At 38.7% G+C, this 13,325-nt stretch overlaps 1 protein-coding gene across 1 annotated transcript; it reads right to left on the bottom strand.

The window, feature by feature from the left end:
• Positions 1 to 1,193: 1,193 nt before the first annotated feature.
• On the bottom strand, positions 1,194 to 13,093 carry LOC142398251 (noelin-3-like). The gene is made up of 6 exons (XM_075482210.1): positions 12,617 to 13,093; positions 9,973 to 10,116; positions 8,579 to 8,734; positions 5,921 to 6,140; positions 4,839 to 4,945; positions 1,194 to 2,844 (listed from the first exon to the last, which is right to left on the bottom strand). Exons 1-6 carry the CDS (start codon positions 12,683 to 12,685, stop codon positions 2,167 to 2,169), a joined length of 1,374 nt encoding a protein of 457 aa, XP_075338325.1. The 5' UTR covers positions 12,686 to 13,093; the 3' UTR covers positions 1,194 to 2,166.
• Between the last annotated feature and the right edge of the window lie 232 nt (positions 13,094 to 13,325).

Below are 13,325 nucleotides of genomic sequence, written 5' to 3' on the forward strand. Positions count from 1 at the left end.
TGCTACGAGCCAGACGACTGTGTGAACTGACCCAGAAGAGTCGAAGTGATAGCTGTGGTAAAAGTTGGACATAATTCTAAGATGCAATAAAAGAAGCTTCTATACTTTCTCTTTTATGTCCTTCAGCATAGGAACTCTGGACTATTCTAAATTACCGAAAAGGACATAGAGTTGTCCCAGAATTCCTTAAGGCTGCAACATCCAGATTACTGATTAGTTCTTTTTATTTTTTATTTACCTCCACCAATCTGGATTTATGTAGAGATGAATATGAAGACAGGAGGATGAGTAATCATCGACATTATTATGTTAAAACAATGTGGTTGCCTGTGTTTTTTATTACCCTGTCTGAATGAAACAACATGGTAAAAACACTCGAGTGTCTCGCTGAAAGAGATTCTAGAGAATTGTCATACATTTGTTATAATTTGGATTCATAGATAAATATGAGGGCAGGAGGGTGAGCAACCAAGCTCATTTTATGTCATTTTTCCATCTTTTTCTTAATAATTACGTTGATAATTACGTAATATTTCATGTTGTACTTTACATTGCCCGATGTAAAATAGCCTACTTGAAATAACACAAAGCACATGCATTAACCAAAGTACCCAATGTGCTCCTAATAAGTGACCTAATAAAAGCTGTAGTTTAACTAACGCAGACCACAGTCAGTGCAGTCTGATTCTCTGCAGTGCAGACGTCTTTTCCCAAGTTCTTATTAATTCCTTCCAACAACTCTCCCCTTAACCTCTTGATATTTACCATCAAATCCAAAGAGAGGTACACAGGAGAAGACGAGAGTATTATTATTTATTTTTATCTTCACCATTCGACCATACCCGAGGGAATTTTTTTACTATTGAACTGTACTCACAGAGACTACACATTATGAACATAGAGACAAACTAAAGCTGAACCCAGTGAAATGATTAAAAGGGTGCGGAAAGACCAAGGTGATCTACAGTAGTACTGCAAGAAAAGAAGAAAAAGCAAAATAATCAAATCATTTCCAGAAGAAATACATGGATTCTTATTTTTTGTTGCCACTGTCACAATAAACTGTCAGTATCCTAAACAGGCTAATTAAACTCTGGTAATGAAGATACAAACAGACGATTTCTTAATTAAAACAAGACTTTTATTTTTGTTATGAATAACATCTTATTAACACAAACAAATACATATCAAACTTATCTACTGCCATGTGTATAAATGGATTTTTATCTCAAGAATAGCAAGAATGGAGTAGAATGGGATGCTGTGCAAATACAAAATACGGAGATATACAGTTACAGAAAAAAATGCCCTTAGGATAGCCAACATTCATGCACATGAGCTGTTATCCTTGGGCTTACGGAACACACGGCACTGAATAAGGCATACAAACTGTTGCTGAAATGACAAAAAAGTCAATATCTTAGAGTACTAAGTTAAAGGCAGCCAGATTCGGATGTTTGCTAAGTACTTTGACTTGGTACTTCAAGATATCCTTAACCACGATGGCTGAGAATCTCGACAGACAACAAAAGCCAAGTACATTAACTATACAGGTGCATTATGGTTCACCACATATCTCATTGTCTTGTATAAGGTCAAGTGCGAAACTTTTGAAAGGAAAAGTCCAAAGATAAATTGAAAGCTAAATGCAGGCAGTGAGAAGCAGGAATAAATGAGCAGATCATGATGAATTGATGGCAAGGAAAGAAGGAAAATAAAACAATTAATGAACACAGTCAAAACGTGAATAAATTAGGGAGCATGAATAGATGAGTAACTGAACGGGAAAACCATTATGAATATGAAATTCACATTCTTGGACAAGCCTTTATATAGAGTGAAAAAGGAGCTTCAGAAATTACTCAAAGTTTGTTTGTAGGTGTCAGGCAAAAGCGTCATTATTCAGTCTAGAATGAGTTTGCAGTAAGTTTTTGTTTTTTTTGTAGTGTGGTCATTTATTTCAATGATAGAGTGTTGTTCCGGGTCAGTTAACGTTTCCTAGTAAATGAGTTAAACTGATGTTAGTGAAATGTGAAAAAAAAAGTGCCAAAGTAGTAAGAAAGCTTATATAAATAAACAGTTAAAAAAAAAATCATGAGAATGTTCAGGCACAACCTTATATTTTTCCATGTTTTCTTTCTTACTTTCATAGTGGATGTTTCTCCTTTAAGAGTCGTCCTCTGTTTTAATTATGTGGAAAAGTGTAACATTAAACAGGACCTGGTGACCGTTATTCCAGCCATAGAGGGTACGGTCCCTGGCATTGTAGTCCAACATAGACATGTGAAAGTACTGGTTATGAAAAGGAATGTCTGTATACTCGTAGGTGGATGTTTTGGTGGAGTAGGCGTAGTACACCTTGGCGCCCGTCAAGTGCGAGTTAGTGATGTAGAGAGTTCCACATATCATAAAAGACTCACCGGCGTTCCTCTTTGAGTATTCTGTGTTCCACGTGTTGACAATCTGGAGCGTGTCCGGGTTCAGCTGACTGATGACGATGTTCCCCGCATTCTGGTTGGTTGCATACACAGCCCACAGGCCCAGCTCATCTGCCATCAGGTCGATGTCTGAAAAGCCTCCCCAGGTGTATGGGTACACATTATGGAAGCCTGCCAACTCCAGCGCCCTCTGCGTAACCACACGTCCCGTCTCAAAGCTGTACCTCACGAGGATGTTACTCTGCATCTTGTTGTAGTACAGAGAGCCATTGTACACCACATGGTTGGTTCCAGCCCATTTGAAAGGCAGATTGTAGGTTCTGGATTCCACTCCTGCCACAAAGTCAGCAATGGATTTGTACTCTTTTACTATCTTGTTGTTGGTATAGCTGTCCATATACCAAACCTGGGAACAAATACATACAAACAAAATTCCTGTAATGCTCAGTTCCAAGAAACTGTGCCAACTGTAAGTCTACATGAAGGACTGGTGTCTCACATCCTCAGACCATTGTAAGCAACACATTGAACCAAATATATTAGTTTCCGTATACAACAATATGACCTTGAAATTATAAGAGAATAAAGTTGCTACAGAGATCATGAACCACCAGATGAAAGCAGCATCCTTAAGGATTTGTAAACCTCAAGGACCCCTAGATTTGGTGTTGTCCATCATGACCATAATATGATACCATAGGAATGGCTTCTTCCTCATCAATAAGGCCAAAGGCAACCCAGTGACACATTACAAATTAGACAAATGTAAGGCCTTTGAATATGTCACTATGCATTACATTAACATAATAGAAAAGATTATAACACTTCTTTAAGAACATAGTTAATGTCTTGGATTTTGGCAAAAGGTATTAGTTGTTAATAAGGTAGCTGTGAATAAAATTTGAAGCAAGTGCAAGGAAGTAAAACCAAGTTGGACATCAAAATATCAGGACAGAAAACTAAAAGCAAAATGCCTTGAAAATAGGAAAAAATGCACAAGAAAAGAAATGAAAAACAAATGGGCAGAAACAGGAGTCAAAGTTTGTGACCAAACTGTAAGAAACCAGGTAAAGGAAATGGGATTTACACCTAGAAAAGTCAAACATAAACCAATACTAACACCTCAACAGAAGAAATAAGGTTACAGTGAAATAAAGTAAAGCTGTCATGGACTGTGGATGATTGCATGAAAGTGATATTGAGTGATGAATCACCCACAGTCTACACTGGACAAGGAGCTGATGCTGGAACTTTTACTTGGTGCAGGTCCAATGAAACATATAAAGATGACTGCCTAAAGACAACAAGCAAATTTCCACAATTATGAATGATAAATGGGTTGATCTCAGGTAAAGGACGAGAGAATATGGTCGTCATAACCTTTACAGTAAATGCACACGTGGAGTTTGCAATTCTGCACTCGCCTCATTACGCAATTCAAAAGGAGGTTTGGTGATGCTGAGGTAGTTTTTCAGAGTGATAATACATCTTGCCATTGAGCAAAGAGAGTTCAAACTTCTCTTCATGAAAGAGATATCCCCATGTCACTCAATTTTAAATTTTAAACACGCAGCAACCTTTACATGCTAGTCATTGATGTGTCAAGCAGTCCCTGAATAATTGGTCAAGTTGAAAGGCATCTTGTGCCGGCTTTGGTGTATTTGCTTTTATCAGTTCTGTGAAACAAGTGAATGACAGATCAGTAGTAGTCACACTATGAACTCCTCCAGTGAGTCTTTTTGTTTGTTTGTTTCCCCAAATTCAGTTAAAAGCAACCGCCGTCTAAACTGCTTCATGTATGTTGACATCAATTGTACGTCTGAGCTCAGCTGTCAAGTGTGCAAAGAGGCATTATATGATATAATTTTATCGAACATCTCTCCCCTCTGAAGAGGATTTCAAAACAGTTTTATATGAATTAAAAACCACTCAGTGTGGCTTTGAAGACTTCTATCGAAATGAGCAACAGATGCAGATAGACATGCGGATGTGTTTTTTGACACATCGAGGTTGACTTAACACTAAACATCACCCAATTTTGAACAGAAAGAAACTTTCATAATCATATTCACATTCAGGTGCTGTACACTGGGGTGTGTACTTAATTATTAAGATTCCATTATATGCCACATACAGTATACCTGTGGTCTGCATTAATGAGTAAGAAAGACTGATCCCTGTGGAAGTGAAGTTTAATTCTTTCCTCCTTACAAATTTCTACTTTCAATCCCTACTAGATCAACTTCTAAGAGAAGACCGGACAACCTTTGATTTTTCAATATTACGTAGATAGCCTTATTCTAGAATAAATGTAAAAAAAAAAAAAGTATAATACACCTCTCCTAAACAAACTTTTCAATGTCTAATTGCTCCGAGGAAATGTTGTGCCCATTAACTCACCCTGTTATTTCTGGGGGGTGCTTGTGGATCAGTCATCCAGGCTCCAAATCTGGTTCCAGAGGTCTTCACAGTCAGCGGCCCAGTGATCTTCATCAGCTTGCCACATGCTGAAAACACGCACAGTCCTGGTCAAGTATCTTCTGATGTCATAACTGGAATACATCTTAAGGCTTCTTGGTGTTTAAATCTGGTAGAAACAAGTTTAACTTCTGGATGGTTTGTGTGCAGCATGCTGGCACCACTGTGTTTCAATCATGTGTTTCCCTCAAGGACAGGATACCAAACAAGCACCAAAATACAACCTCATCCCATATGTTAAAACTAGGGAAGCATTTAACCTACAAGCTTTGACATGTGAGGTACTAGAGTTGCACATAATTAATCTTATCGGACACGTTTTATGTGCTAAATGACAGTAAGGGTATCACTTCCACTCAAGTTTACAAGTCCCTTGTTAAGCATTGAGACCAATCAAAGCCTCTGCACTATGAATGCTTAAGCAACCTTCTCAAGTCATAACATATTTCAAGCCATGTCCTATTAGCATGCACATACTAGTTATTTTTGTTAACATTTTGACAGACATTATCACTACTGATAACTGAGCAGCTTCAAACTGGAAGTTTAATCATGCACACATTTAACATAGGCAAGACCGCTCTGAAGACAAATTAATCTCATGAGCTTCGTTAAACCTCAGAGGGTGGAGTAACGCCCTCACAGCTTTTCTGTGCTAAAGTGCAAATGCCAAAGACTAAAAAAGAATGAATCAAAGAAAACCTCTAAGCTATACCTATAACTGAATGATTTGAATAAGCCTGAAATGCACTGTTCACTCCTAAAGCCACAGTACAAAGCTTCACAATTTTATCATATTATAGACCTTATTATACCCAAATAATACCCAAATCATCTAAACAATGATGAGTAACTCTGCAAATGCTGCTCTTCTCAGTCCAGTAACATTATTTTTAGGCTGTGGTAGAAGTTCTGCCATGCTTCTTGCTCCGTTTCTACAATACCAATCTGCCAGTGGCTGCAGTAAATGTGCTTATTATCCCATTGCTGGTGGAGGGACTCACTGAGTTTGCTCATGCATTTGTGCAGCCTATTCTCCAGGTTTAGCACCCTCTGTTGTAGCTCCTCATAGTCATAGGCTCCCATCTCCTCCTGGATACCCATCAACACGCTGGAGAGGTTTCTGATCTCTTCTTTGAACAGGGAAATGAGCCTGGCATCCGTCTTATACTGCTCCAGGACGGGGATCAGGGGCTGCAAGGATTCCATCTTTCCCTTCAGCTCCTAGAAGAAACAAAGAGGCGGTGTGCTGTAGAAGTAACAGTTTCATTTTGGTAATATAGAATTAGTGCAATACCTGCATCATCTCTTGTGTAACAGTTGATACTTGGTAAATACAAGAGATTATCTGCCTACTTTGTTTTGCATAAAATGCAGGTTCTTCTTTCACTAATTTCAGATTGATTTGCACAAATAGCATTGTTTACTGAAGCAAAGAAGGGTATTTGAGTCATTTTAACAAAATAAAAACAACAGCAAAAACAGAAATTATATTTGCAGATCAGATTCTCCATCGCAAAGCATGCGAAAAATGTAAAAATACATCCAATAGATTTGCCTGTGAAAACGATTGGAATTAACTTATCAGGTTCAAAGTTGGAGTTAGTATAAGTATCAGAAGCTACAGTGGCAATATAATCAGTCCACAAAATAAAATCCCCAAAGTATATACACAGAGCACAATTCAAACATAATAAAACAATAAAAAAAAAAAAAAAAAATTGGTAAATATGTTCCTTCAGCACCTGGTGTCACATCTTTGTGCAACATACACTGCAACTCAACTCTTCCAGTTGCCAATCAGATGATTGAGATTCAACTCACAGAAAGGTTTTCTCCCACCTTTCGCTGGTACAGCATTATTCATCAATCATGACAAGCCTATTAATGCCTGGCTCTTTAAGTGATCTTTGTTGACCCCTTCAGGGAATAAATGTCTTGAATTTTCTTCAATTGTACTAAATCCGTCTTAATGTGGACCGGTGGAGTCCAAACACGTCCACAAGCAGCTCATCAAGATAAAGCAGTGATTAAAAATAATAATTTAAGAAAAGAAAGTATGCATGGATTCAAACTGTTTCAATCATAACTGCTTTGTGTTGCTCAGGTGAGCTGGTCTAACAGTGGTGCCCGCTGGAAAAAACTTAAATGACTAAGCTTTATGTGTACACAGATTTCAGCTGGTGTGATCCGTTGTTATGATCGGAGACCTCTCGTTCCAAGTTTCGAAGCAGTGTTTCTTTATTGTGTGTCTTCATTTAGGGATGACTGATGGAGTGTGGCAAATATAGAGCTTGATCGCTCACAGAGCATTCAGTGTTGTTTTTTTTGTCAGAGCTAATTTAAGTCAGCTTAATTCTGTGCTTTTCAATACAGTAGAATTCCAATATGTACGTTGGAATGAAAGGAATTATTTTGCTTTCAGCGAGCATGAATGGGATCACCAGCATCATGGTGACCTTAGATTCTCTGAGTTATGAAGAAGAGAAATTTTAAAAAAGTCAGTCTGCTGTCAGTGAAAGACATTTGCAGTGATAATCTATCAGGTCTTAATTTCTCTCAACCACTACAAGTGAAAATATATATAATATCTGGAAAATTGTATTTGAGTTAATACATGTACAACAAAAACTTTCCCATACACATTACACACATAAACTTTAGATTTCTATAATTAGAAAATGCTGCATTTCATGAAATAAAATATGTGTTCCAATGTTTCAACTGAGAGCAAAAGTAACTAATTTATAATTAAAAATGCAGGGCTTTGAAATCCATTTGAAAACTTGCTTGAATATTTATAATGAGACAGACAATTTCAAACATTGCTTTGCATTATATTTAATTTGAACAAAGTTGAATGTGTTTATGCAGTATTTACTGGCCTTGCATTAACCTCAATTTTGTAATCTACTGCAGTACTTGAGAAATGTTTTTCAGATATATTCCATTGGTGTAATGTGTGAGATCTTTATTCAAATGCTATTTTTTAATTTTTGGCCTCATATTTTATCTATACCACCACCACCAGCTACTGAGGTGCCCAAAAACGTCCTTGTTCAACCTCACTATTCACTTTAAAGAGAGCAGGCTGAACACTTGCACTGACTGTCATCCTGAATTCACCTGCTCAAAATTCAACTTTCAATTTATTTGCTAATTTCACCGGTTGACACACTTTTCCCACTATCATATTTGTAACATATACAAAACATTATACACTTGTTTCATGTGTTCCACCTCAATGTCATAAATCTACTTCAAGGACATGTAAGAATTCCTGTGTAAGAATCTGATGTTTGGCTTCATATTAAGATTTCACAAACTTTGAAGCATCACTTTATCCATTTGCTGATGTCTCAAGTCCCAGAAAAGCAAGGAAGAAGAACTAGTAAACAGGCGAGCACATTTAATTGTAATGAGCTGTAACTGCATTGTTTGTGAGGAGGACATCTATGAAATAATTCTGTCCCATAAAAGTGTTCTCGTTGGTCTCTGCAGTCTCGACTTTAAACAACCTTCTCCCTAGTCGACCAGCGGCAGACCTGCAATAGTTTTATATGGAATGAAGGTTTATCATTTAGCATGCTTCTCAGGTACCTTTGGAAGAGATCCCTTGCCAGGTTTCTTGTGATGTTTCTCAACATCAGACAAAAACATACCTGAAAGTTTCTGTTGACGAGCGTCTTCCTGTCCGACTCGATCTGACGGAACTTTGACCGCAGTGCTTTGATCTGGCTCTCCATCCTCATGATATACTGAAAGTCTCTCTGCGTCCGCAGGTTCAGCACCTCAATTGACTGCGACATGTTCTGCACCTTTTGAAAAGAATAAAAAAAAAAAAAAGGCACAGCATTGATTTTTTTCCCCCCGTCCACCATCAGATTAAAATGTCCTTCTTGTTCAGTCGCTCAGTTGCCTGCCGTGCTGATGTCCCATGGAACAAATCAACATTTGACCTCCAACATGATTGCCTTTCACCAAACGAGCAGGATATAGCTTCAAATGAATCTGTTCCCCAGCAGATTATTTTTGTCGTTTTCTCTTGGTTCTTAAACCTATTTTCCACTTAAAAGCGATTTTTCTGATGTCACGGATAAACAGTTTCATATGTTGGTTTTAAAAACGTATTTCTGAGCAAAGACTGGATGCAGAGACCATACAATGCCTTTATGTGACATAACAAAAGTGCATTGGTTTTATGGAGCATGCGAACAAGAAGAAATGTTGACCTTTCACTCCTCTCCTCTCCTCTCCTCTCTCTGGCTCTAATTGTAACAAACCAGCATTATTGGAGCCCATCAGTGGCAAAGTAACAACACTCATACATTGTGTTCTTTTCTGGCTCTGGCAGAGGGAACCTGAAATGGCCTCACTGATGCCCTGAGGCAGCTTAGTACATTAGTGTCAGAGGCCCCTGTGAATGATAGAGCGCATGCATTGGCATGCAACATAAACATGTATAGCTCCACTATTGTTGCCTTAAAGTAAACGTCATCCATATTGAGGAAAGTGACAACCGTGCTCTGCTATTTATGTGTGTGTAGATGATGTGTTAGATCACCGCTGTCATGGGGGAAGCATGATATTATGGTTGATGGTTCCACGTCAATTCACAATGTTGTCAGTTGTGTCTAAAAGTGATTTGATGTTACACTTATTTTAAAAACAATGATAACGTTACTTGAAAAGCTCCATTTCTGATGATGGTCTAAACATTAAACAACATTTTCGTGAATTAGTTAACCCTTAAAAACATAAACAATTGCATTTGTAGTAAAAATGAAAGAACTCCAGATGTGTAAAGATAATAAAGGCAGTCTTGTTTTCACAAGCTGCCAGTCAGCTGTCATTCATGTAATATATGCAGAAGAGAAAAATAGTGTTATGGCCCAGGCTGGTGCAATCTCTCTGAGGATTACAGCAGCAGAGAGCCATAATGATTGAAAATCGATGTGGTGTCCATATGAATTCAGGTGTGCTGGTTGCTTAAGAGTGCACACGTGTGCTAGAAAATGGGTGTGCCTTCGTGTTTGTGTGTGTATGTTGCACATGCCTTCTCCAGGAGCTGGCGGAGCTGCCTGCCTTTGGCATCTCTGGAGCACAGATTCTGTTCAGGTGCGACCACAGTGCAGATACAACGCCCGTCTGCATCCTGAGCTGAGCTGTACACCTGCCACCCCTCCTTTGGCCTGATGGTCTGCACACAACAACTCATGAACAATCATGAATACACATCAGACATTTCTATGGACACACAATTTCATTCCACTGTTATGAAACTGCAGCATGCTGCTTGTGTTACTTTATTCCTCATTGCTTCTCGCCTCCAGAGCTTTGACACCAACTAACTCAACTGACTAAAAAAAAGTTTAAACTTTGAAAGAAGAAAGTGCTTTTCCTGTAAAATATCCCTGTGCTCTTGTTACACAATCTTCAATTATAAATAGCCTTTTTCTGTCTTGATGAATACCCCCCCTCCCACAAGCCTTAAAACTGAAAATCCTGCAGAGAGAGAGAGAGAGGGAGAGACAGACAAACCTGATTTGTTGGGAATTTGTCCTGCTCTTGATAACAATGCATGTGCTCCCCAGTGCAAAGATAAAAAGCCTAAAGCATGCATCATAAGATAGTCGAGCACCATCAACCAATACTCGTTCCAAATCTATTGATCAAAATGTGGTGAAGTGCTGAAAAACCTGAACTCTATCAGGCCTACAAACAGCATCAGTTTTTGAAGTATACTGCAGTTTACTGTCAGCATGGGAAATTAAAACAAGCCTCCAGCCAAATTCTGCCCACCTTTGATTGTGGATGGCAAATTTGTCTGTGCTGTCAGCCTCTTTGGCAGACAACCAGTTATTATTTTGACTTTGTTTAAATCCTAAAACTAAATCTTGGGGGAGGATAGCCTGTGAACTTTGGAATCCACTAGCTTTAAAAGCCAATGGATGGAAAAGGGTAGTATCCTGTTTTCATAGTGCAGGCATCCTTTAAATCTCTCATTCATCCTTGCCTAACAGTCTGAGCACTTTAAAGAGTGTTTGGCACCAGCCATGAAAGATCATGTCTCTTATGAGCAGGCGAAAAAGCACCACACCAGGGACACAGCTCAGCCTTTGACTCATCATTTTCACCCGGCGGTAGGCTGCTTTTTGCCACTTTATACTCCAATGCTGCCATAAAACATTTTAAGAAATAAATGATAGCCAAAACTATATCCGCCTCATTACTATTTTGTTTTTGTACTTTCTTGAACACTTCCACCCTGACTCCTTGATCAGTTCTTGGAATATATAAATACCACATCCAATGTCTCATATCTCATTTTGACAGAATGTATCACCTCTCCATTTTCATTTTCTTTTCATATAAATTAATACCACTGAAAAGCAGCAGGAGAAAAGATGACATTGCAGTGAAATATCTGGAAGTCATGGGAGTTCATTGCTGTGGTCTAAGGAATTATTTAAAAAATGTGGTGCCGTACATAATAAGTGCAGCAGAAATCTGCATCTTTTTTATGATACCATAGCTGAATGGGATAAAAGTGGGAGGGCTCTTCTTTTCCTTACTTTGCTTTGAAAGGCTTTCATTAATCTGTTTAAAGTGGTCTTTCTCCTGTCTCTTTGGTGACACACATCCTTTCTCCTTTTCTCATTCTCACATTTCCTCATCAAAATGATTCTGTCACCCAGCCAAGCCAGATGCACTCCCCACTTTGGCTTTTCTTTGTGAAGATCTCCGTAAAAAAAAAAAAAAAAAAAGAGTTTCTCTCTCATTAAAAAATTCAGACAGCTGGTTTCTCTTTTGTTTGGAGCTTTCGTGTCGACTTTTTCATGGATCTGAAGGCTTATTTCCTCCACTTGAAAACATTTCCTGCCTTTCTGAGCATACAAGCAATGCTCTTTCTGCACCCCACTTCTAGCCATTGCAAGGTGAGAAAACTGCTTTGCAATCAAGGCGCTGGCAAAGAAACTGTACTCTGCATGGGTGGGATGAACCTAATCGACCATTGTTCTTCTACGAATGGTTTGCAAGCTGCTCCTTCTACTTTCCGACAATGCTCCCAAACACGTACCCATTCAAAGGCTTAAACAGATATTTTCATTTATAAGAAAAAATAGCAAGTCTGATGATTAAAAATGAAGAAATAATTTGTAGGTGTGAAATTGTTTAACACAGCTACTTCTGTTAGGGAATTTTGGCAAAACTCACAGTTTAACATTGAATTATATATATATATATTTCACATTTATCAATTTAGAGGAAACTCTCCCTTAAAAGTGAGTTATATATCCGGCAATGCTCCAGAATCAATACCTCTGTTATGATGTAAGCAATAAACAAAGTGCTGAGAGGGTGGCTCTACCCCAACCACTATCAAATACATTGTTTCTACTTCAAATCATTTGTGTGCATACATTTTTGCATGTTTGTTTAAATTCTAGCCAATACTGGAGTGTGTACAGGTGACAGTAGCCTGTATAGCAATGAGTCCGCCAAATGTGCAATAATCCAAGGAAACTACTTATCCCTGTCTTAATTGGCAAATGTGAACCCTTAAGAAATGTGCTCCACCCAAAGTACAAACACCTAAATTAACAGTACTTACAGCACATAACAAAACCGAGCAAACGCTTAAGTTTATACTGCTCTTTCTGATGGAAACAAGAGGCAGTTTGTTGAGGGAAACTCACCACTGTTGGGCAGTATCCGAACAGTAGTAGAAACAGCAGCGGGTTAAGGACCACGGACAGCGGCCACATTCTGTCGGCTGCAACAGTGTTTCCCTCTTCCACCTCCTTTGCAACACCAGAAAAAAAAAGGAAAAAAATAACTAAAAAAAAAAAATAAAAAAAAAATAAATCACGCAAGTTTTTGTCCGTGAGCTCGCGCCACCACGTCCACTACGCTCTGGGAAAAACTGCGACTTCCTGGCAAGGAGGGGACAACATCCATCCACTCGTCCCCGTCACGCCTGCCATTCGGGCAACGGGGAGAAAGCTCGTCACTGCAAGGAGGACAAAAGTTTGTGGGCATGTATGCAGCAAAAATTCGGGCTGCGCTTAGGAACACTTCTTTACGGATATGACATCATCCAGCTGCCTCTCTTGACTTTAAATGAAGCCAGTTTATGTGTGAAGAGGAACAACCAGCAGCTGTGCGCTGACAAAAGTTGCAGCTGGCAGTATTCACGACAAAATGAGAAGCCAGGGGCGCGAGCTCTGAGACGCTGCTGCGTTTTTTGTGAGCGAGCAAAGGGAGAAAAACGAAGGGATTGGCTGCTGTAACAGCAGCGTGCCAAACATGCCAATTTTGTTTACTTTTTAAAATCCAATGAATGGAAAATCGTTACTGAAGCGTTGACTTTAATGTTTTAATTCAAAATATCAGCATCACATTTAC

Source organism: Odontesthes bonariensis, chromosome 14 (assembly GCF_027942865.1).
Source record: "Odontesthes bonariensis isolate fOdoBon6 chromosome 14, fOdoBon6.hap1, whole genome shotgun sequence".
In the NCBI taxonomy this organism is placed as follows: domain Eukaryota; kingdom Metazoa; phylum Chordata; class Actinopteri; order Atheriniformes; family Atherinopsidae; genus Odontesthes; species Odontesthes bonariensis.

Coding starts and splice junctions, on each gene's coding strand:
- LOC142398251 (XM_075482210.1), bottom strand. CDS start 12,685: ATGTGGCCGCTGTCCGTGGTCCTTAACCCGCTGCTGTTTCTACTACTG. Junction 10,117..12,616: donor TCGGATACTGCCCAACAGTG/GTGAGTTTCCCT, acceptor TGTTGTGTGCAG/ACCATCAGGCCAAAGGAGGG. Junction 6,141..8,578: donor TCGTCAACAGAAACTTTCAG/GTATGTTTTTGT, acceptor TGTTTCTTCTAG/GAGCTGAAGGGAAAGATGGA.